This window comes from Ursus americanus, chromosome 13, assembly GCF_024610735.1.
Source record: "Ursus americanus isolate L20-20 chromosome 13, mUrsAme1.1.p, whole genome shotgun sequence".
NCBI classification, from domain to species: domain Eukaryota; kingdom Metazoa; phylum Chordata; class Mammalia; order Carnivora; family Ursidae; genus Ursus; species Ursus americanus.
Window position 1 is genome coordinate 35,482,030 of NC_142139.1, and position 25,233 is coordinate 35,507,262.

At 36.6% G+C, this 25,233-nt stretch overlaps 1 protein-coding gene across 3 annotated transcripts in view; it reads right to left on the reverse strand.

Annotated features, from left to right (window-relative positions):
* SLC10A7 (solute carrier family 10 member 7) overlaps positions 1 to 25,233 on the reverse strand; it is a 241,279-nt gene that overhangs the window by 164,557 nt on the left and 51,489 nt on the right. For all 3 annotated transcript variants that reach the window (XM_045798878.2, XM_045798877.2, XM_087866486.1), the window contains exon 5: positions 4,392 to 4,430. In XM_045798878.2, coding sequence (XP_045654834.1) covers positions 4,392 to 4,430 — 39 coding nt within the window. The remainder of the gene's footprint in view (positions 1 to 4,391; positions 4,431 to 25,233) is intronic.

Sequence of the window (25,233 nt, forward strand, 5' to 3'; positions counted from 1 at the left end):
ACAATTATTGTAAACAGAGCAATTTAAACAAGAGGAGGAGATAATGACATTAACTTCTTAACTTAAAGCAATCCTCTGTGGCATGATTTTAAAATATTCTCTTGGTCTGAAATTTATGTAAATTGAATTCATCTATCATTGGTTATTACCAGCCAAGCTACATTTTAAAAAAAACAACAACACAGTTCTCTGTAACAATTAGTTCTTAAAAACACTGTGTTTTAATTAGACCTGGGATATTATTAAACTAGCTATAAATATGTACAGAATTTTATTTGGTATACCCAGATGTCTAAAAATCAACAAAAATGCCCTCAGAGTTCTTTCTTCAAAAATTCTTCTAATAAAGGCTTTCATTCAAAGTTTTAATGTAATCTGAAGTAAATACCCTTTTCAAATTCCATTATGCAAATACAAAAGAAATGGTCACTTATAACCAGAGTATAATCATTAGTCAGAGATAACCAAGTCTTCATTTTATGGATGTCCATGGCCACACAGAAAAATTCATGGCAGAGCTTGGACAAAACTTAGATCACAAGTATTTTATAAAGATTATCCCATTTAATTCTCACCACATCAATGTATAGTTGAGGTACATCTACTCCGTTTTATAGATAGGGAAGGTCATGTGATTAGACTAATAATTCAGTCAAGTAAGGATTTAAATCAAGCCAATTTGATTCCAGAAACCATACTACTACCCCTAATCCTAAATTTTAAGAATAAGTATTTTCCATTCATGAAGAAAATTCCAAAAACACTCTAACAAGTACCACCCTTTAAGAATAACAAAATAAGAAATAAGAAGTGTTGGCAAGGATGTGGACAAAATGGAACACTCTTGCACTATTGGTGGGAATGCAAACTGGTGCAGCCACTCTGGCAAACAGTATGGAGGTGCCTCAAGAAGTTAAAAATAGAGCTACCCTACAATCCAGTAATCACACTATCGGGTATTTACCCAAAGAATACAAAAACACTAATTCAGAAGGATACATGCACCCCTATGTTTATAGCAGCATTATTTATAATAGCCAAATTATGGAAGCAGCCCAAGTGCCCATTGATAGATGAATGGATAAAGAAGACGTGATGTATATGTAAAATGGAATATCATTCAGCCATAAAAAAGAATGAAATCTTGCCATTCACAACGACATGGCTGGAGCCAGAGAGTATTATGGTAAGTGAAATAAGTCTGTCAGAGAAAGACAAATACCATATGATTTCAGTCATCTGTGGAATTGAAGAAACAAAACAAACGAGCAAAGGGAAAAAGAGAGAAAGAGACAAACCAAGAAACAGACTCTTAACTATAGAGATCAAACCGATAGTTACCAGAGGAAAGGGTGGGTGGGGGATGGGTGAAATAGGTGATGGAGATTAAGGAGGGCACTTGTGATGAGCACCGGGTGATGTGTGGAAGTGCTAAATCACTATATTGTATGCCTGAAAATAATACAACACTCTATGTTAACTACACTGGAATTAGAAAAAAAAAAAACTTAATAAATTTTTTTAAAAAGTAAATTAAGTGAAAAAATTTTTTAAAAGAAAAACAAAATAAAACATGAAGGTTATAATTTGGAATTTCCTTCCTCTAAAATAAGTCCTTTTCCCAAGCCCAACTCAAACACCAACTTCTCCCTAAAGCCTTCTCATATCATTCAACTGAAATTAATCTCTTTTTGAACTCTTGGCAATTGCTATACACTGCCCATAGGCAGAAAGTGCTAGCTGTCTTTCAACATCCATTCTCTTCTTTCTTAGTAACAGAAACCCAATTTTTAGCTCTTAGCAAATTGCCACATGTCCCAGCCTCTCCATTGGCTAAGTATGATCCTATGAGTAAGTTCTGCAATAAAATATTATTGCAAGTATACTGTTGGAATTTCAGGAGTGCTGTTTAAGGAAAGCAAACTTAGATTTTAGGAGAGCTTCTCTGTGCTTTCCCAGTAAAGACTTCACTATCCAGGTATCGTTTTGGCTGGAGCTCCAGCAGCTGTCTTGGACACTGAGGCAAACTTGAGGAAGGAAAGTGCATGCTGCGGAGGATGGAAGAGAAAGACAAGTGTATCTGTCCACAATGAGACCATGAAGCCACCATACGTGGTAGCCTCCTTCCAGGTTTTAGGTAACCGAAAAATAAACCTTTATCCTGTATATGCCACAATTATTATTTTTTATCTTCAATATTCTGAACCTAATTCTAACTGGTTTAGCCCAGACTCATACATAGTCCATAATCTAAGGTTTATTGTAACTATGATGAAGAGGGGGGAAAAAAGAAAGAGAATTACTATTTCTTATAACCCTGGAACAAAACATCTCCAATGATCATTTTCATTCTCAAACCCTTTCCAATAATTTCCAACTTTGGGACAGAAAAAGGAGGGAACAGAAGAGGAAGAAAAAATGGAAAACGACACTTCTGCCTCTCTGCCAGTTCCTCTTCTTTCTTCTCTACTAGCTAAGTCCTACCATACTTCAGGGCCCAGCTCAGTGAAATTGCTTCTGTCTGACTTTTGAATTGAGTGCCTATCGCCTGCGCCATCTGACAATCATACGTTATCTAGTAACATCTTTTGTGTGACTTGTTAAGTTTTACATTGTATTTCTTATTCTGTGTGTCATCTCCACAACACAGTGGGACCTACATCCTATTCCTTGCACCCTCCACACTATTAGAAAACTACCTTTGTGTGGTAGGAGATCAACACTTTGGATTACTTGAGTTAAGATAAGAAAAAAGACGAAAAGAGGAAAAAGAGCAGGAGACTAAGAGTGAGAAAGAACAACTTCTTAGAAGCAAAAGAGCATTAAAAAAAATCCTAAAGAATCCCTAGAACAAGTTTTACTTCCCTGGACCTTACAAAGAATCAGGCCTGGTAGAATAAATATTCTGATGTGTTCATTGTTCAAACTATCAGTGCAAAACTCAAACTATACTTAGCGAGTTATCCTCCAACTAAGGGACAGTGCATTTTGCTTCAGTTACTCAGACAACTGCTCAGACTATTTTCTCAATAACTGTAGACATTTTAAAGAGTAAGAGATCTACCTTAGAAACCATGTTTTGAAAGTAGACGTATAGGATTCCAAACCTATATTTTAAAAAAAACTGGTTTCCAGTAAGATCATATTTTACAGATATTATTTTGTCAATTTGTGACAACATATGGAAAATAATAGTTAGATGAAAAAACGATTTCACAAAATATTACTGAGTCTGAAATAAGTAGCTTAAGAGCTCATTTTCATTAAATAAACACTATTAGCTCTCTTCTAAAACCCAGTAATAAGACAGCACGGAAAATAACATTACTACTTCTTTAAAAATAAGATATACTCTACACATGTATTTTGTAGGAGCTACATCATGTAAAAGGTCTATAACATTGGGACCTTAAAAGCCGTGAGCACTACATAGAATTAACACTATGTAAAGTACATTTAAAAGCTTCAGCCACTTTCAAATACATACAATCATAAGTGACACAGAGAACATTTTAAACAGAAGTAATTAATATTGTGCTTAGATTCATGAACTATGTTATACCTCACTGATTTTATTCTCCATTATCACTGTACTTCATACCTGTCAATGAATTATGTACCTAAAAATACAATACTCCAATTTATTTTCACGAATTTGGTGAAGTTTTAGGGAGGGTATAAATAAAAATATTCAACTAACAGAAAACTCCATTTCTTTCTCATTCTTTCATAACACAAACCAAGTCTTTGTTACATTACTTAAAAAAGATTGAAAATGCTAAAATAGTATTATCCTTATAATTATATTGGCTCTACTTACGAACACTGAACTATTTTTTAACCTTATACAATTTATAGTTCACATGTCAAAAAAATATTACATTTTCTTGCAGATTACTCAATTATTTCATTTCAAATTTTTTTCACACAGATTTCTCAGAAGCATCCATGACAGTGGCTTCTTTGACAGTGAAAGGTACAAAATAAATGACATGTCAACAAGTAAATTAGCATTCCCTTTCTGACCAGCTGGGTCATGTTTCCTTTTCAAAATCCTCAGTCCCATGATACAAAATAATAATAATCTAAAAGACCTCATTAAATGATCAATATATTGACATAACTTCTATAAGGAGACACACAGTGTTTTAATTGATTCTTTGAATCCATTAAATGGAATATTAAACCCCAAATCTCCAAATTATATTGTAAGAGAACATTTCCTTTATTTATCAACTAATTTTTCAGGGTATGGTTAACGGCACATAAAAAGATTCAAGAACTTTTATACTTAACTAAATGGTAAAAGAAGTCCAATTTTCACTAAACCTTTCATACAAACAACATCACAACAAAAGTTATAATAGACAAGTTAAACCATGTTTACTTACCAAAAAACTTCCAAAGGCTGAATTAAATATTGCAGCTGCCTATAAAGAAAATAAATGGGGGAAAAAACTCACTGAAAGTAAATAGAAAAAGGAAAAGCAAAGATTATCATTCTCCCAACCCCCACTATTCAAAACCTTAAAACATTGACTCTATAAAGCAAAGTTAGTCACTGCTTACAAAAATCGCCAGTGGCCTGTACTTTACTAAGATAGATGAGCTGCAGCTTAGGAATTCATAAATAATGGGTCTCAAAAGCAAGCAGAAAAGGCCTGCCATGAGATGCTTTGAATCTGTATGACAGTACCAAAGAATCATCACCAATAGTAAACGGAAACCTTGTTGTTATTGATTTTGCTACTAGACTTGAAAAAGAGGTTGATTTATTCATCAAAAAATTTTTTTTCTTTTTACCGGGAAAAGAAATACCAGAATTGTAAAGCAAACATTGAGTACTCTGCATCAGGGAGCGTTATGAGCTAAGCCCACAAAGTGAGATCTGTTGTTCCCATACAACACACGTTAGAATATGAACAATGCTGCTAAGACGATGGCAGTCACTGCTATACCATTAATTCTAAAGTAAAACAAGCAAGAAAAACTTCCACTTGGTGTTCAAAATTCAAAGAAGAAATATTTGACTTTGTGCTTACCTAAATATCCAGGGAATACATAGCAGATGTAATATACAGTTCTTAACTTTAAATCAATCACTATATTCCATGAAGCTACACCTGAATCCTGAAGCTTCTCACATTACCCAAAAAGGATAAAAACTTGTATAACATCCAATTTGATGGGGGTGGGGGGGGGAGAAAGAAAAAATAATAAAAGGCAAAAGGAGGGGTAGAGAAAACCTATTGACATCTCCTGTAGATCCAGAGCAGAATTAAATTAATCATCATGGACATTAGCAGCCACGTCGTAGTAAGAAAAGGATGTCAGTTTCGCAAGTTTGAATAAAGTCCAAAGCCAGGCTAAGAGCTGTAGCTGAAAATGCCTTCTGCTCCAGAAGAGGATGCAATGAGAGTGCATGGGTAATGAGATCCCTGGCTCCAGAGAGCTTAGCTCTCCTATTCAAGTTCATAATTAATTCAAAGCTTTGATAATTTCATTAGATTTCTCCTTTGCTGGCCCTATCAATAAAAGATGGCACTGGACCACAGCTCCTCTGCGGCATAGACACGGGCACAGGCACAGACCAGGGAAACCTCTGCTTCCTGACAGGGACGATGGCATATGGTGTTCTGTGTTGTACAGGGAGTCGTGGAAAAAAAAAAAAAGATTTGGCTAAATAAAACATTACAGATGACAACCGTAAACTATAGCAACATATTTAACCCATCTTCCTGGAATTCCATTATGGATGATTCAGGAAAAAGTTTTATGTGTGGAGAAAAAGAAGTAAAACTGTATAAAATAAATGAGTTGTGCTAAGATCAACTGGAAACACTGCCTTCCTTCCTACAAAAAAAAAAAAAAAAAAAAAAAAAAAAGCACCTTCCCCACAAACAGTTTATTTCTAAGCCCTACTTTGTGCTGAAAATGGATTGATCTCCTCTTAGTAAAGGAATGAGGTATTCCCCTTTGAGCTCCTCTCTTCCAAATGTTCTTTCTTTCCAGTGCCTTTCACCAACCCGTTTCAAGGTAACTAACGGTTTGGGCTAGCATTTAAAAAAACATGGATCGTTAGAAGTAAAAAGACTCAGAAGTCAAAGCAAAATAAGTGAACTACCACTCATCAGATCAAATCACCATTCTCCCACTCCACCCTGTTCTCTTTTTTTAACCCAAACACAGGCAACATATTTTATGGGGACTGGCATTTTATAAAACAATGGTGATGACAGGGACAGGCTATCTCAGGTACCCGAAGATGCTGCAGGCCAACTTCTTAGTTGTTCTTCCGCCAGTGCTGATGAATGGGAACTCACTCACCTATCACTCGATGCTCCCTAGCAGAGCTCTGGCAATCATTTGTGAAACGGCTGATTAAGGTTCTGGGTGTTCTGAAGAACCGTGTGAAATTGGACCCTGAACCAAGGATCCCGGGCTCAACAGTAACAAAAAATTAAGCTAATAGTTGACTTAATTCTGCTTTTGTGGCATATAAGGGAATTATGTTTTTCAGAGTTCCAGAGTGATGATAAATGTTTAGAGAGCATTTAATTGATACATAAAAGGCATGCATGTCTTCAGACTTCAGGAGGAATTTCCAGCTCTCAACACAATGTACAAGGCCCTCTGTGAACAGGTTTCCGTCCATCTTATTTCTTGCCTCCAGTTTTATATTCTGACAACACTACGCTACTGACGATTCCTCAAACTCATTGTGCTGTTGATTACCTCTTTGTTCCCTGGTCTGGAATGCCCTTCTCCCTTCCTCTACCTAGGTAATTCCTACTTATCTTAGCAACTCCTTCCAAGAAGCTTTCGATCACCTCCTCCCACATGCATCCATCTATACATCTCGGGGGCCTGCGTGTCCCCACGCCTGCTGCTCGACATCTTGAGCATACCGTGGCACTTGTCACACTACTGAAATGACCTATCTACACCCCTCCTCGCCCCACTAGAAATTAAAGTCTTCTGAGGAAGGGATCTGATGAAGCTCTTACTAAGTACCTACATGTTTGCGTCGGTCGCAACTCAATGTGAGCATCTCTTTCACAACATCTTGTTTTACTCCCCGTAGCCTCCCTATTATGATACAGTTACATACAGTTACATAAATATGCTTAAATAATGTTTTAGAGTTTACTACTGCTATGGAGCAATAGAGTCAGTTAAAATAAAACCTAGAATTACCAAGGAATACTCTGAAGCCATTAAAAAGAGGACGATCTGTATCTACCAATATGAAAGCTGGCTAAGATATTTACAGTTGAAAAAGCAAGTTTTGAAACTGTTTTTTCCCACACCATCAAGCAGCTGGGTGTCCTACAATTCAACTCAATTGTGGCCCTGTCTACCTGAAACCAGTGTCAGATCCCACAGCTGAAGGGCTCAGTCTCACCAGACTGTCCCCACTGCAGACGTCCATCACAAAGGCCAGATTGTCATCACCTGTGCTTCCAACAGACTGGCTATAAATCAGAGCTTCCTACAACCCTGTCCTCGAGTTTGATTAATTTGCTAGAGCAGCTCACAGAACTGAGGAAACCAATTTTATTCACTCTATTCCCACTTTACTATGAAAAGGCTCTACAGGAACAGATGGAAGAGAGGCCCAGGGCAAGGTATGGGGAGAGGGCACCAGGCTTCCCAGGCTCTCTCCAGGTGTGACACAGTCTCAGCAGGTCCACGTGTTCGCCACCCCAGAAGCTCTCCCAAACAGTCCTTTTGGGATTTTACAGAGGTTCCATTAAACAAGTATGATTGATTAAATCATTGGCCATTGGTGACTGAACTCTATCTCCAGCCCTTTCTCCTCCCCAGAGATATGGTAGTTGGACCAAAAATTCTAGCCCTTTAATCTCCCGTTGGTTCCCCTGGTAACCAGCCCCACCCTTAAGTGAGTTAGGGCGCTTTCTGGAATTTGCCTAATTAACATGACAAAGACCATTTTTATAGCTTTCCTCACTTAGGAAATTCCAAGGGTTTTAGGAGCTCTGCGCCAGAAACTGGGACAAAGACCAAAAATATACTTCTTATTATAAATCACAATATCACATTCCTATTGTGCAAATAGGTACATACACGTGTATATATACACAGATAAGTATTAAAAAAACCACTATCTTTTCTGTGACCCAAGGGATCACAAAAAAAAAACCCTAATATGGTTAAATTTGTTGAAAGGGATTGTGTGGGGGTCATTTTTATTTTTCATTTTGCTTCATCTTGTTTGGCTTTTGTTTTTAACATGTTACTTTTTTATATTTCAACAAAGGGCATCTGGGCACGGAGATGTTGAGCCATTTATTGCTTGCGTTTTGAATCCCTTTGTGTTATAAATGTAAGAAACATTTTATTTTAAAATAAAATTAAGATTTCAATCTCTACTTTGCACGCTCACGATCTCTCTTGGCTGCCTGACAAGGTGGAGGTTTTCGCCCGCTGGAGCCCACATCACGGTGCTGGGGGCACAAGAAGCTACAGGAGGAAAAGAGGGTTTCAAGAATTTCTGTAGCACGTGAATACTGGTTATGAAAATAAACCAAAACTCCCCACTATTTTTGTATAAAACAAACATGGCTACAGAGAATGAACTGAGATCAAACATGAGCCACCCAGAACACTTTGCTCTGAAGGTAGGACCCTTCAGGTTATACAACAGACTTTCTCAGGATATGTTTCCTCTCTCTTGCCTTCTAGAAGCCATACCTGACAGAGTCCACCGATTTTTAAACATAGCATTTCGTTTGTTATTACCGTTTTTCCTAGAAACAATTCAATTACCCATTCTCTGTCTATAACGCTCCACTACAACAAGAATTTTTGTGACTTGTGCGAGATTATGTCCTCAGTCCCTAGAACAGCACCTCGCTTGTAGTAGAACCTCAACAAATATTACTGAGTCAAACAACAAAGGAATGAATACTTAGGCTAACTGAATGCCCTGCACAGTGATGTTTTCATTATTAACTCATGAATCCCATCCCTAAAGCATATACCTTGGTGTAATCACATTTGATGGGTAATTAGATCAAGCCTAACTGAAAAAAGTTCATTATTGAGGTGTTTTTTTTTAATACTAAGTAGATTGACTTTCTTTATATTACACATTTTTAGATAACATATTGCTTTTAGTACCTGCCCAATTTTACCCAGTATATGGTGTTTTGTTAATGTTTCATTATATGCTGTACAGCATGTCGTTAGTAAATTATTTTGGAAAACTGAGCAAGTTCAAGAACAAATTAATTTCTTTATAACCTACTTGGAAGTCATTTGAAACAAAAAGGTAAATAAAAAAAAAATACCCTGAAAACCTCATAAAAGGAAGCTCTGCCACTGGCTAATGTCTTTAAATGTTACTAAGTTCTACCTGACGGTCAGCCTGAAACCTTCACCTTTTGTTACAGCCATGCCCTGACTGTGTTCCACGCTCTGGAGTGGCACAAATATGGCGTCCTTTTTTGAAATGACTGCACTTCAAATATATGAACACTACCTAAGTCTCCTCTTATGACACTAAGTCTAAAATTTTCATAATGTTGGTCCCACACCCTTTTTTTTCCTTCCATCATCGTCAGCCCACTAAATAAAGAAATGAAATCCACTGTTCACATTGGGTGTCAATGATCTCCTGCAAGATAACTGATGAAACTTCCAGTTTCTGCTGTTGCATACCCTGTTTCCCCACTCAACAAAATCAGAAATACTGACCCAAATGTTAAAGTGGGACATTTATGGTTATCTCAGAATCTCGAATACTGCTCCAAACTGAGGAGAGTATGTAGCAAGTACACCACTGTTCCTAAAGTAAGATACCAGACATAGCCATACAGTACTTCCAAGAAAAAAACCATGAAAACTAGGCCAGGGACCATTTCACATGCAGACTATATAAGAAAAGACTAGAAATTCTAGAAAGGATCGATAAAAGGAAATTTCCAGGAGTAGAAGGTCTTCGGACTTTTCCTCCTTTAGAGGAGAAAGCTGACCTGCCCACCACCCCTCTCAAGTTGAGGATGGGGGCAACAGATACGAAAGAACCAACAGTGGGCACAGGAGAACTTGCAAGGAAGCAGGCGTGGCACTGCGGCCCCGTGCCGGATGTTTACTGAGGGGAGACAGCACCCACTAGGCCGCTGGAGGAGCAGAGTGCACGCTGTGTGAGACTTCTCAGAAACCTCATGGTAAATTCCCTAGAACTGGGGTTGGCAGAATAAGAAGGCTGTGTAATGAACCAGAAACAGGCATGTGCTTTAGGACTAGAAACGGCAAGGGTGGGGAGGTTGCCAAGAACAGACCACAGCGTGTCTGGAGAGGACAGAGAAAGACTAAACAATTGGGCAAAGTATACTTCAGTTCTGTGATGGGGTGAGGTCTGGGAATTCCATATGGGCCAGGTACATGCCTCGGAGGACTGCCATCATACTTAATTCCTTTCGAAGGAACCAAAACAACTGCCTTCCAGGGTGAAGAGTTCCCAGCAAGAGGAGGCTGAGGGGAATATGCTTAGGGGCAGGGGCTGGAAGTATACTCTGAAGAACTCGCTCCCCTAATCTGTCCAGCAAAGAGACATAGCTGGGGGGTGTCTGCCATGACACAGGGCACTGAGGGCTGGTTTACATCAGCACCAGTAAGGTAAGACTGTCCCCCACCCTGTAATGAACTTGTTCTATTCACCCTGACTCTAAAGAGGCCAGAAGTAGGGAGAGTGAGAAGGTAAAAAAAAAAAAAAAGTGAAACAGACCATGCCCTCTTCACCACTGGTCCTGCCTATCCTATTTTGATATTTTCATTATATGTGTGTACATTAAGGGAAAAAAGTGTAATGTTCTGTGTTTTAAATACACAGGTTAGGTGCGCCTAGGTGGCCCAGTCAGTTGAGCGTTGGACTCTCAGTTTTGGCTCACGTCGTGATCTCAGGGTCATGCGATCAAGCCCTGCATCAGGCTCCGCACTGGGCGTGAAGCCTGCTTAAGATTCTCTCTCTCCCTTTCCTTTTGCTCCTCCCCGCCCCACCTCTCCCTCTCAAAAACAAATAAACCTTAAAAAATATTAAAAACACAGGTAAGGCCTGCATTGGGAAAAGAAGAGAATTCAGGGTTTTAAGCTAGACTGCCCTGAATTAAATACCAAAAAGTTAATCCTAATTAATAAATATTTGACTATTTTTGCAACTAAAAGTGACCAGAAAACCATGAGATCTGCCAGGGATGCTGTCAAAGGAGAGAGGAAGGATGGGGAAAAGGAATGTGTAAGATGGCATTCCATGTACATCATCTTTAAATTCATGCCACTTGATAAAGGGATTAAAATAAAAACACATCATTTTAAACATAAAGCTGAGCTAAAAGAAAACAAGGTAAGCCAGGATCTAGATACAGAGACGCTTAGGCAAAGCCAGGTGGGAAAGCAGGGAGGACAGTGCTGCACACTCCGGGACAACAGGCTCAGGCCCTGTGCCCCGGAAGCAGCAAGCACAGCTTCAACCTGCAGAGGGGACCCCTGAGGCTGAGCCACCTGCAGCAAGCAGAGCAGGACCCTGGAAGGGCTGTCCCCCCACATAAGGGCACCTAGAAAATCCGACTGACAAAATCAAGAAAGTAACATAAAGCCAGCTGGATCAAGGGTGGGCACAGAACTAAACTGACACTACGGATGTGATTCGAGAAAATCAAGAAAATCAAGAAAAAAAAAGACAAAATGAATCAAAGATCAACAGAACCCCTGAGGCCTTGATAGAGGCAAATGCAAAACTTCTCTTTGGGGTCACCTCAACAAACCGGAACACAGTGGATTCCCAGATAAAACAATCCCTACTGAACAGAAGTTTATAATAAAAAATTACAAATGTGAGGAAGCTGTATATGACAACAGCACCATTCTAAAGCAGTTAGGAAAGGAAGAGAAACTGAGTATTTCATAATATAGTAAGAAAGAAAATTCTAGAAGGGCGCCTTGGTGGCTCAGTCGGTTAAGTATCTGACCCTTGATTTCGGCTCAGGTCATGAGCTCAGGCTCCTGAGATGGAGCCCTGCCTCGGGGAGTCTACAGCGGGGAGCTGGATTGAGATTCTCTCTCTCTCCCTCTCCCTCTCCCTGTGCCCCTCCCTCCACCCCCCCAAAAAATAAATAAATCTTAAAAGAAAACAGAAAAAAGAAAATCCTAGTTGAATTAAACACCTAGAGTTGGAAGGCAAAAGCTGAAAACTTCTAGAAAAAAATGAGACCAGCTTTATGCCTTCCAAAAAGGAAACAATTTTTTAAATAAGACACAAAAAGTACACATGAAAAGGGAAAAGCTAGGGTTGCCATGCAACAAAGTTCTGGCCAATGAGATATAAACTGATACACGCTTGATGGTGGGGGTTAGGGAGATTAGTTTCTGGCACTGCCCTTCTTCTGCTCCTACTGCCTAGAGCAGTGAAAGCTCTCCGGCATCCAGAAGAGAGAGGCCAATAGCGGTACACAGACAGCCACTCTAAAATCATTGACCCACAGAACAAATGCCAGCAACCCCCACCTCCAGGCATCCTGGTATATGAGAAAATAAGTCTCTGCTGTTTAAGCTACTTTTAGTCTGATTTTCTATTACTTGAAGCCTAACTGATACAATCATGTTTCTAAATAAGGCAGAAAATAATAAAGGGCTAATCAGGCAGGTTAGATAAATAAAAAATGCTTCCTCTAAGATATGTTTGAGTATCCATATTAAGTTTTATTTAGCATAATCTCTTGTTCCCACTGCATATAGCATAACACATTATTGAAAAAAAAAGGAAAAGAAAATTAACTATTAGTGATAAATCAAAGCTGCATTGTCTTACCCTAGAAAAGTTCCTCAACTATGTGAATTTATACCACTCCAGCCTCTGATTCACAAGAAGAATATAATATTTTTAATATTTTAATTTTTATTTAAATGTTTACTTAAATTTAAATTTTTATTTAATATTTATTTATTTCCTTTCCAAGTACAGGTTCAGTTTGAAAAAACATAAAGACATCAAAGATTGAATTCCAATCCTTGGTCTTCTATTAAATACAGAAACACAGAATTTTTCTTTTTTACACGTATGGTATTTTGCAAAGTGCTATAGAAATGTCAAAAAAAAAAAAAGAATTAGGAAAAGTTTATTCTATTTGCTTTAAAGGCCAATTATAACTGGCTTTCTGAGAAGCACCTTAGTTGCTAGGGCATTTTAATACTGACTACTTAATTACCACTATTTCTGCTGTATAAATCTAGTAACAAGTAAAATTTTAGTTATACATTTCTATATTAAATATTTAAATATAATTGAAGCATACCACAGAAAAGTAAATATACGGGCCATCAGTTAAAATGGGAGTTTATACACCGCGCTCAACATGAAAGGGGCACTCTTCATTTTATTCCATTATTTATGTTACTGCACTTTCTAAGCAGCAGTGACTAAAAAGTAGAATATGATTTTATAATCATCGCTGAATATTTTTTGTCAACAAATAAATCCAGATGAAGACTATAGAAGAACACCCAGGCATTCTCCAATTTAAAGAAAGATTACTTTTAGAACATGCACCATTAAAATTCACCATCGTAACGACCACTTTAATTCTTCGCTTTAAAAACATCACAGGCATGAACGGAAGTCCGTATAGATGCAAGTCACTAGCCAACACATCCAGCTGCTTCTCTCAGAGTCAGCTTCACGTCCTGCCTGCTTCTACAGGTTCATTTCTTGCTACCAGTGGAAAAAATTATTTAATATCCTTAATCTTGAGGTGAATGGGGGGTGGCTATTCTTGTTTGTAACTATTCATCTCAATTCAGGCCAGGAAAAAATATATTCAAGTTACCGTTTCTGGGTGCTAAATTGAATCAGGTGTCCTCTCCTCTTAAGGAAATTAAGTTGCTTTTGTGCAAGAGTGTTTTAATGAGAACAGAGCCCGCCGACAGTGATAAATGGGAATGACACCAGAGAGAGCATGTAAGCAGGACAATATGTGCGTGTTACAGTCTTACAGCCTATTTTTCACTGACTATTCTGAATGACTTCGCTGTTTCTTAAGGGGCCTATTAATCTCAAATTTAGTTATTACACAACGTTTATTTGAACATATATTCTGCGGATGATGACAGTTAATAAAGGAAATCTTTCACAAGCTGTATTTTTACATATTGTTCCAACTACAGCTCCCAGTCATTTGATGGTATTGATGGAAGAACCGACATTGTGCTGAGGCGTGGAAAAAAGGCACATATATTCAGATTCCTTTCTAAGCACATGGGGACTCTTAAATAACCGTTAAAATGCATACAAAAAATCCTTCTACAAAATGGCAAAAGGAAAAGGACACCTTAACTGTCCAACAAAAATTGTTTAATATGAAAACTGACCCTTCTAAGACAAAACAGACACCTTTTAACACTTTTAAAGCTTTGCTGTGTAATATGCAATAGTTCTCACAGAGCAACCCCCCATTTTCACCACATGCATGGCATAGAGGAGGGAGGACAAAATCAATTTTCTTGAGGTGCAAAAAGAATCGAGCAACAGAGCTACTTTGATTTTCTTCTTGGTATGATTTTTTGATAAAATATCACATACTTAAAATAGTGGTGACCCTGTATTTCTTATTTCTGGTAGCAAACGTAAAGGCTAATAAGGATTACCTTAGCGCTTTCCTAAAAACGTATTTATTAGCTCAAGTACATTTACCAACTGAGACTGCGATTCTTGCTCCAAGAGAAATTTGTTACTTTAAGTATAACTGCTTCATACTAACAAAACCTAATGATATTAGCAGGACATATTTAAGATTCAAGATTTTTAGACCTGCTCATAATTGAGATGAATATAGACTTTGAATCAAACACTTGCAATTTCATCCTCCTGAAATCTCAGCCTTCAAAGGTGTTCAATTTCAGAATTTTCCACTGGTAAGGGCCCTTAGATACTATGACAATCCCTTTATAAGTGAAGAAATAGAACTCTAGAGAGATAAAAGGATCTTTCCCAAGGTCAGAGCGGCTAGTGGCAAAGCCTATTATAGAACTCATCCCCAGACATTCCCTGTACCCTCTCTATTATACCCATACTATCTACTTTACATATTATTTTTAACAGATATTTATAAGTATATAATATAAAAGGGCATAAGCCAAAACACTAATAGCGGTTATGCTGGGGTAATAAGATTATGGATTTTTTTATCTTTGCAATTTTCCTTGATTTTCAATGGTTTTGTACTGGTTATATATTTATTAGAAAAAAGCATACAATAAATGCTATATTAAGTACAACAAACATTTTAGAGGCTCTCTCTTTAATCTTTAGGCAAATCTTAATGCTGTGTACCCACTAGGGGCTCAATGTCTGACTAAAAATTGAAAGAAATTGAGGATAAAACAAACAAACAAAAAATCTACCTAGACTTACTTGTTATATTGATACCGAATACTCAGGAACAAACTGTGGTTGTAATTCAGATTATCAACTATTAAACTGAAAATACATATTGTTTATTTATTAATAGCTTTTTAAGCACTTATAAATTTCTATGAAGCTGAATAAAACCTACTTAAAATATTCCATACTACTTAACATTATATCCTTTTTAAAACACCAATTTCTCAATATCCCTTAAGTTTAATTGTTACTATCTTTTGGGTTTCCTATGTCCTGCCAAGAAGGAATAAAATAGATGCTCCTTTAATTATTCATTTATTCAACACAAATTTATTAATTTATTACGCTAAGTAAGCACTGAGAATACAAAAATAAATGCCAGAGTATCTGCTCACAATATTAGGCTAGACATCATAATGGCTATAACACAATAAGATCAATGGGATCAGAGTTATGGCAGCACAGAAATTAACTACTAAAATTTCCTTTAAAGTGGGCTTTTTCAATACCTCCTAGTGATGGACAACAAGCACTTTTCTGATCAATTAATGGAAGCTCTATTTAATGCCAACGGATGAACTAAGCTCTCAGCACACCAACAGAGAAATTGGCCATGAATTCCCTCAACACTGTGTAGAAGGGCATCTACAAAACATAAGTGACAACCTACGTCAAAGCATCTCGTGTTTCTTACAAATTTTAGACGCTAGCTACCTACCTCTGTTATTTCTGCTCTTTTCCATCCATTAGGTCTGGGAGTCACAAAGCTTCTTAAGAGGGCAATGGATCAATCCCTCAGCAATAACTCTCTCATCAGCTTTTCATTAGCAATAAAACAGCTTTCCTACCATCTTCTGGGAAATAACTTACCATAGATTCACACAACTGAAACGGACTTTTGCAGATCATCTACTCAAGGCACTTTTCCTCAAAGATGACTACACTGAAATCACTAACAAAAGGAAACTACCTATGCTACTCTTCACATCTTCAGGATCCGAGATTGTATAATCTCTTAAAATTCTAGATTTCAAATCTGTATTTTTCACTATTAATCTACATTTCTTACCATCAAGTCCTTTCTTTTTCTGAATTAACTTTTCATTTGAGATCATCTTTTTATGGTAGGTCTCCTGAGAAGATTAGAAAAGAGCTGTGTTATTGCTGTTACAAGTAGTATGCTGGTAAATGTTTAATAACTGGCTCTCAGGATGAGGGGAGGAACAACAGTTTGTAATATTTGCTGATTTTGAGCTGTACATACTCCCACCATGGCCAATTTCAAGCTACAAACATGATGTCATTGAACACCAAGATAGGAAGGGATGGCATAATTCCAGAGTATAAGAAATGAGAAGGGCACCTAGGTGGCTCAGTAGGTTGAGCATCTGACTCTTGATCTCAGCTCAGGTCTTGATCTCAGGGTCATGAGTTCAAGCCCTGCTTTGGGCTCCACGCTGGGTGTGGGGCCTACTTTTAAAAAAAAGAAAGAAAAGATGAGAAAAAGAAAGGCAAATCAAACACAAAATAAGTACAGGACGGAAATTAAGTAAAGATATGAGCAGAAACAAATGAAATCAAAACCATAAAGGCAATAGAGATCAATGAAATCAAAAGCTTGTTCTTTGGGGGAAAAATCAGTAAAACTGATAAAGCCTTAGAACAGGAATTGGAAAACTATTCTGTAAAGGGTTACTGTTCCATTTCAACCCAGCTGGTCTTACACCAACTGAATATTCTGCAATACAAATCTGACGCTAACCCCCTTGAGTTACCACAGACCCCCCACAAGTTCAAAGTTCAGTTCTCCACAAGACTGTCCTCACTTCAGGAGTCCCTGGGCCACCAGCACTTCTGACCAACTGGCTATAAGTTTAGGGATTCCCATGACCCTGTCTGATTCAATAATTCAATAAAACAGCTCACTGAACTCACTGAAAGCACTACCTAAGATGACACTTAGATTATAAACAATACACAAAGAGGGAGGTCTAGGAACTTCCGTGCCCTGCCCCATGGAGTCAGAGTGCATCATTCTCCCAGCACATCAATATGTTCACCACCCAGGAAGCACCAGTGAGCTTCAGTGTCCATAGTTTTTAACTGGGGTTTCATTATATAGGCGTAATTGATTAAATCATTGACCATGTGATTGAACTCAATCTCCAGCCCCTTCTCTTTCCTTGAAGGTGGAGAGGCTGAAAGTTCCAACCCTCTAGTCACATGACTGGTCTTTTTGGTGACCAGCCCACATCCTAAAATTACCTAAGAGCTCATCAAGAATTGGCTAATTAGCATAATTAACATAAAAACACTAATCACTCAGGAAATTCCAAGGGTTTTTGAAGTTCTGTGCCAAGAACCTGGGACAAAGGTTAGATATATATTGTTATTATATTACAGCAACATAATAAATATTTTAGACTTTGTAGCCCACATGGTCACAAATTCTTAACTCTACTGTTATACCACAAAAGCAGCCATAGATAATGTATAAGTGAATAAGTGTGGTTGCATCCCAATAAAATTGTATGTATGGATACTAAAATTTTATTTTCATTTAATTTTCATGTGTCATGAAATTTTATTCTTTTTTTTTTCTACCTGTTAAAAAAATGTACAGAGGTACCTGGGTGGCTGTCAGTTAGGCATCTGACTCTTGATTTCAGCTCAGGTCATGATCTCAGGGTCCTGAGATCGGGCTTGGCACTGGGCATGGAGTCAGCTTAAGATTCTTTCTTTCCCTCTGCCCCTCCCTGCTTACACGCGCACTCTCGCGCTCTCTCTCTCTCACCCAAAAAAATGTACGAACCACTCTTAATTCACTTACTATACAAAAACATGCAGCAAGACTGATTTAGCATGCAAGCCATAGTTTGCCCATTTCTGCTCTAGGAGAAAGAGAGAATATAGAAATGAGCAATGTCAGGAAAGAGGTGACATCTTAAGATCCTTCAGGTATTTGAAGGATAAGAATATTGTGAACATACTACCAGATTTCAACCCTTAATATAAAGCTGCACTAATCAACAGTGTGGTACTGGCTTAAGGACAGATATAATTGATCAATGAAACAGAAAAGAAGGTCCAGAAACAGATCATTATAGACATAATAAATAGATTTTTGACAGGGGTGCACAGTAATTTAATGGAGAGAGAATAATCTTTTCAGCAAGTGGTAACTGACATCTCTAAGCAAAAAACAAAACAGAACTTTAATCCTTACCTCATAAAACATAAGATGCAATGGATCATGGAACTACATGTAAGAGCTAAATCTATAAAACTATTAGAAGAGAACATAAAGAAAATCTTCATGACTCTGGTTGAGGACAGCATTTCTCAGATAGGATTCAAAAATCATAACTTTAAAGTTAAAAAATGATAAATAGGACTTCATTACAATTTAAAACTTTTTTCCTTCAAAGACATTGTTAAGAAAATGTAACAGCAAGCCAAAAATTGGGAGAATATATTTGTAAAACATACATCTGCTAAAGAACTTGTAGGTAGAACGTATTTTTTAAAAATTCTTACAACTAAGCCAATCAACAAAAAAAGTGGACTAACGGTTTGAAAAGACACTTCACTAAAGAAGCCAAATCAACACATGAAAAGATGCTCAACATCATTCATTATTAGAGAAATGTAAATTAAAATCATAATAAGATACCACCATATACCCACTAGAAGTGCAAAAACTTTTTTAAAAAACTGATAGTTCAGTGCTGGTGAGGATGTGGACCAAATAGAACTCTCATATATTGCTGGATGGATCCGAAATGATACAAAGTTTAGCAGTTTCTTTTAAAGTTACACCTACACTCACATATGATCCAGCCATCTCACTACTGGGTATTCACCAAAGAGACGGATACTGATATGTTCCTACAGTGACTTGGATTCAAATGTTCAGAGCAGCTTTATTTCTAACAGCCCCAAACTGGAAATTACCCAAATGTGCATCAAATGGTGAATGGATAAACACATTATGATAGATCTACGCAATGGAATACTACTCGGCAATAAAAAGTAATGAACTATTGGTATATGCAACAACATGGGTGTATCTCAAAAGCATTATGCTAAATAGATGCAGCCAGATACAAAAAACTACATACTGTATGATTCCATTAATATAATATTCTCAAAAAGATAAAACTAAACAGAATTCAGATCACTGGCTATCAGTGACTGCAGGTAGGAAAAGGAAAAAGAGGCACAAAAGAATTTTTGGCATGATACCAATGTTCTAAATGATCTTATATATATTCTAAAATGAATCATACTATATACTTTAAAAGGGTGTATTTTACTGTCTGTGAATTATATATCCATAAACCTAACTTTTTAAATCTATAAAAATTTTAAAAGTTAACAAAAAGGTAGAAAAATACAACTATGACATTATGGTTTAACTTTTTCATATTTACTTGGTTTTGAGGTTTTACAGAAAATTTCAACAAATAAATATTAATATGTTTTTACTTAATAATAATATAAATTAAAAACACTGAGTTACTGGGGCGCCTGGGTGGCACAGCGGTTAAGCGTCTGCCTTCAGCTCAGGGCGTGATCCCGGCGTTATAGGATCGAGCCCCACATCAGGCTCCTCCACTATGAGCCTGCTTCTTCCTCTCCCACTCCCCCTCTTTGTGTTCCCTCTCTCGCTGGCTGTCTCTATCTCTGTCGAATAAATAAATAAAATCTTAAAAAAAAACAAAAAACACTGAGTTACTGTACTACTTGTTACTTATGAAAGCTAAAGCTTCAGAGCTCTGCTTATAATTTGTAAAAATGTCTTTTAAGTCATTATTTTCAATAATAACATAATGGTGATACTTAAAGACTCTGTGGGTTGATCTGACATTCAAAAAAGACACTCTTGTTCTATACTTTTTTAAAGATGATAAAGATTTCATGTTAAATAAAATGTTTTATTTTATTAAAACTTATTTTATTTAAATATAAATTAAATATAAGTGAATTATAAAATTTCATTTTATTTAAATGTTAATTTAAAATAATCACAGAGACATATGCGAAACACTAGAAAAAGCAGTGATAATAAAGTCAGGAGACTTGGTTTCACAACAACCTGGTTACATACTCAGCTATGAAAACTCTTTTAAATATCTCAGTGTCTTCATTTTATTAAATGTATTTGAGAATGGGAATAACAACAGCCTCTTCACAAAATTTTTGTGAGGATTAAATGAGATGCACATATAAAACCCCTGGGTATCCTACAACCATACAAGGGACCATTTAAGGCAAGGCCCAGCAAGCCTTCATTACACACGTATTCATGCTCCAAGTAAGTCCCCAAAAATGTAGATGGTACATGGAAACAAGAGACAACATAACGGAAAAAGGTTCACTAAGGAACTTACCATTTCTAAACAGATTCCCAAAAAGACATTTTCCCTTCCACACTCACAACCTAATTACTTTACAATAATATCTATCTCTGTACTTCAGCTTTGGTTGGGTTACTTTCACTTATCGCACAGTATTTTAAACACTTGACAATATACCGCAAATAAAGCACAAATAGGTTGCTAAATATCACTGAGTCCTACAGAAGATGCAGGATTTCATTTTTTTTAAAAGATTTTATTTATTTGACAGAGAGAGAGAGTGCGTGCGCAAGCAGGGGGAGCAGGAGTGGCAGGCAGAAGGAGGGAGAAGCAGACTCCCTCTGAGTCCCAGGACCCTGGGATCACGACCTGAGCTGAAGGCAGATGTTTAACCGACTGAGCCACCCAGGTGCTCTGAAGATGGAGGATTTCATTAAGTTAATGAAATTAGCACAAAGTTAACGACAAGTAAGAAAAAAATAAATGACAGGACCAGGGCTTAAAAGGAGAGTAACTGGACTATTTTTTGAAATGAGAGCATCTGTGAAAATTTATGAAACCTCAACTTTTTGCAAATTTGTATCTTTATGATTGTGTTGCAAAATAAACAGGAGGAAAAGATGTGACATCATGTCATCTTAACAATTTTCTTGGGAAAATTACATTGATCTCCACCTTCCAAAACAACAGTTGATACTTTCTTCCTTCACTCCAAGAACGAGTACATAGTTATAATATAACCCAAATTTTGTTAAATGAATAAAGTTTAAATAAAATAAAATAAGTTTATTTTCATAATTCGGTGTCATTTTTTCAAAAAAAAAGCTAACCATATTTTTCAGTAATTACTGGTAAATGTTAATTCTTCTTTCAAAGCTAATTAACTTTAAGTGAGCTTTCTCCTATATCATTTACCATTGAATAATGTGGATCTTCTCTTTTATTATTCTAGTTACTCAAATTTTTGGGGGGAGGCAGAATAGAGCAATTCTTTTTTCCTACAAAGGCATAGTTGAAGTTAAAAAAAAATTTCAAGATATTAGAGTCTTCAGAATGTAATTTAAATTTTCTACACACAGTAGAGTAATACAGGTAGAAATTTTAGAGAACATCTTCCCAATTTCCTAATTTTACATACAAGGGTTGGATGAAGCCCAGTGTAGGAAGTGACTTGCTCAAGATCACAGTTTCTGGCTGTGGCAAGACAGGATTACAAGAACTTCCAATGTTCTTCCTTCTCTAGGCCATTAATCTTTATTTGATTCTAATATATTATGTAGATAAGATATATGTGAATATCAAAAATACACGGGATGGAAATTGTACAGACACACTAAAATGTAAAACACTAGTCAGCAAGCAGTGAAGCACTAAATCGACTTCAAATTTTTATTAAGGTTATCCTTCTGTTAGTGATTGAAGGTATATTAGCTTAGTGGGCCATGCAATAGCTGTAGCACCACAACTAATGGACTGCCAAGAGATGATTTAATAAAGAGGCCCAGCTGAATAATGGTGTATAAGTAACTCTGACAACCTGAGGCTTTCTTCTGGTCAAACGTTTTATATCTGTAAGTGACTTTCTCTAAAAAAATTACCTGAGAAGATACTCTCAGAGGTTTCACTGTAATAACAGCAGCCCAAACATTCTTATATAAGTTCAGATTCTCCAAGAGCTTAAGATGTGATTAAAAAAAAAAAAGTTTAAAGGTCTTGTCCCCAGATCCTTCCACAGGCACCATTTATAACATGGTTAGGGGTCTAGTTAAACAACACTTCCAGCAACTACAATGTGTATTTCTTTCGGTTGAAGTAAAATAAAAAAAATGGGGGGGATGAAATAAAAATATTTATTAAATACACATTTCTATAAAAAACTACGTGGACTCCCCATCTTTTCAACATGGATTGACTAGCACTGAGAAAACAAAAGTAGTGTAAGGAGAAAACTATAGAATGAGCAAAGATTTTCAAAAATAATAATTCATATGACTGATGAGAGTTCAGGGAAAAGATGTCTCTGCATCCTTTATAACCTTGCTGGCAGTGTGGCAGTGAGCAGCAAAACCTTGCAAATGTCCATAAATACCCCTTAACCCAGCAATTCCCCCATTAAAAAAAAATTATTTAAGAAAATAATACAGATCCAAGAAAAGATTTAGCTAAAAGGATCTTCATCATAACATTATTTTTTAATAGCCAATATTATCCAGGACTGAAATATAACATTGCAAACCCACACATGAGAAGAGTAAACAGTCTTTAGAAACAGTGTTGCGAACACTATGGAGCCATGATCACGATGTATTGCTAAGTGGGCAAACAGGATTACAAAACAGTATGCATTCTACGATCTCATTTTGTTAAACATGTGCAAACAAAAATGTTGGAAGATACACACAAAAATATCAATATAGTTATATGACCATTGGGATTATGGTATTTCTTTGTTCTGTTTATCTACATTTTCTAGATTACTAGGAATATACTGCTTTGATAATAAAAAAATTAAGACATTAAAAAAATTTTAAACAATACAAGCACATAACATTTCCTAGCCCTTCTGTAATATCGTATGTTACTAGGAGATGCCACACACAATGTGCTTTAGGACAGCGAATGAATGGTAAGTCTTTTCCTTGCTAACCATTGGTCAAAAATTATGTTTATGTGATAACGTGAACCAAACGCAAAAGAAAAAAAGTCACTTCACTGAGAATAACAGTAATTTTATGTTATTAGAAAGAGCACCCGTGACAGCCATTATCAAAGTAGTCATTTTAGGGAAATTGAATTACAAATAAATGAAGACATTTATGTGGAATGATTTTAGGTTGCAAGCAAAAATGGATAAGGATTTACATACTTAAAGCTGCAATGTCTTAGGTAAAAACAGAGCTTTTGTTTCCTTTAAAAGAGGGTTTGCTATACTCACTCAAAAAAAATGTATTCCCTTAGCTACTCCTTACCATAACACAGATGAAGTCTGAAGAACTCTGCTCTAGATATAAAGCCAGATTCACAATTCTTCTCTTTAGGATGCTCACTTCTTAGGAAATAAAGACAGCGCTTTCCACCTGTGAATCTTCACTTCAAACATTTCTCACTAAGAGAACATTTTAAAAGACTTTGAAATTTGTTTCTTAAAAAATTATGCTCATAGAATCCAATAAAATATTAGGCAGTCAGTATGTGTAACTAACACACACATGTGCGCACACACTGTTTTGTGCACCAAGTTCATAGTATGACTCATTCAAAACAGGTTTATGAAGTAATTTTTCCTCTTCTAGACACATGTAAAAATAAATTACTTAAAAGTAGAAATAATACCCTTGCATTTAAAACTGTGTTTAGATCACCTTAAAAGGGATTCTTGATTTAAAATGTGTTCCTAGAAAAAATTTAAGATAAAATGAAGCACCCGGGCACCTGGGTGGCTCAGTTGGTTTTGCATCCGACTCTTGATTTCAGCTCGGGTCACGATCTCAGGGTCCCCAGATTCAGCCCTGAGTCGGGCTCCCTGCTCAGCCAGGAGTCTGCTTGTTCTTCTTCCTCTGCCCTTCCCCCTGCTTCCTTGCTCTCTTTCTCTCAAATAAATAAAATCTTTAAAAATAATAATAATACAAAATAAACTAAAATGAAGCACAATGTTATCCCAGTAGCCTTCTGAAAAATTGTTTTCAGATTCAACATCAAATAATTAATTTAAATACTGCATGCTCCCAATCACTGAGAGATATGACTACTTACACACTTTTTTAAGACTATAAATCTCAAGTTTTGGTATTCTCTATAAATTAGGAAAAAATAACGCATCTGTATTTCTTCTAACCCTACTCTTCATCTCCATTAACACACAGAAGTTATCATAGAAAGGCACTACTTAAATCTGAATTGTCCATACACAAAGTGCCTATTACCTTATTATACATAACACACTCCTTGGCCAGCACATTGTAAGAGGACTAATGCACAACAAAACAGCTGGATTGAAAGACCTCTGTTGCTACTTCCTTCCCAATCATTTTCAGCAGTTCTTAAAGATTTCTGCTCAACTGAAGTCTTTATCAGACACCAAGTGAGTTAACATCTACTGGAAAACTCTTTTAGAATATAAATGAGAGGGATACGCAAACCAGCCGCCCTTCTTTAACCATAATTAGCTTAAATTCTAGATCCCAAATGTGAGCATAGTTTTAAGATGTTTCTAATCTGTCCTTTAACCTGCTTTCTCCTTTTCTCCTCTGTATTTTCCTCATCTTTCTAATTTTCAAGTTGAAAGAGGTTTACATTTTTTAGAAAAAATATGGATGCTTTTTAAAAATGTATTCCCTTTACTACTCCTTACATCTACTTTCTAATCCCCAACTCACTTAATTAAATTCAGCGTGAATTTAAATTGCAATTAACATCTTTTGAGGGATTACATGTTCTAATCACAATTATGCAGTGAATATTTGAAACACATAC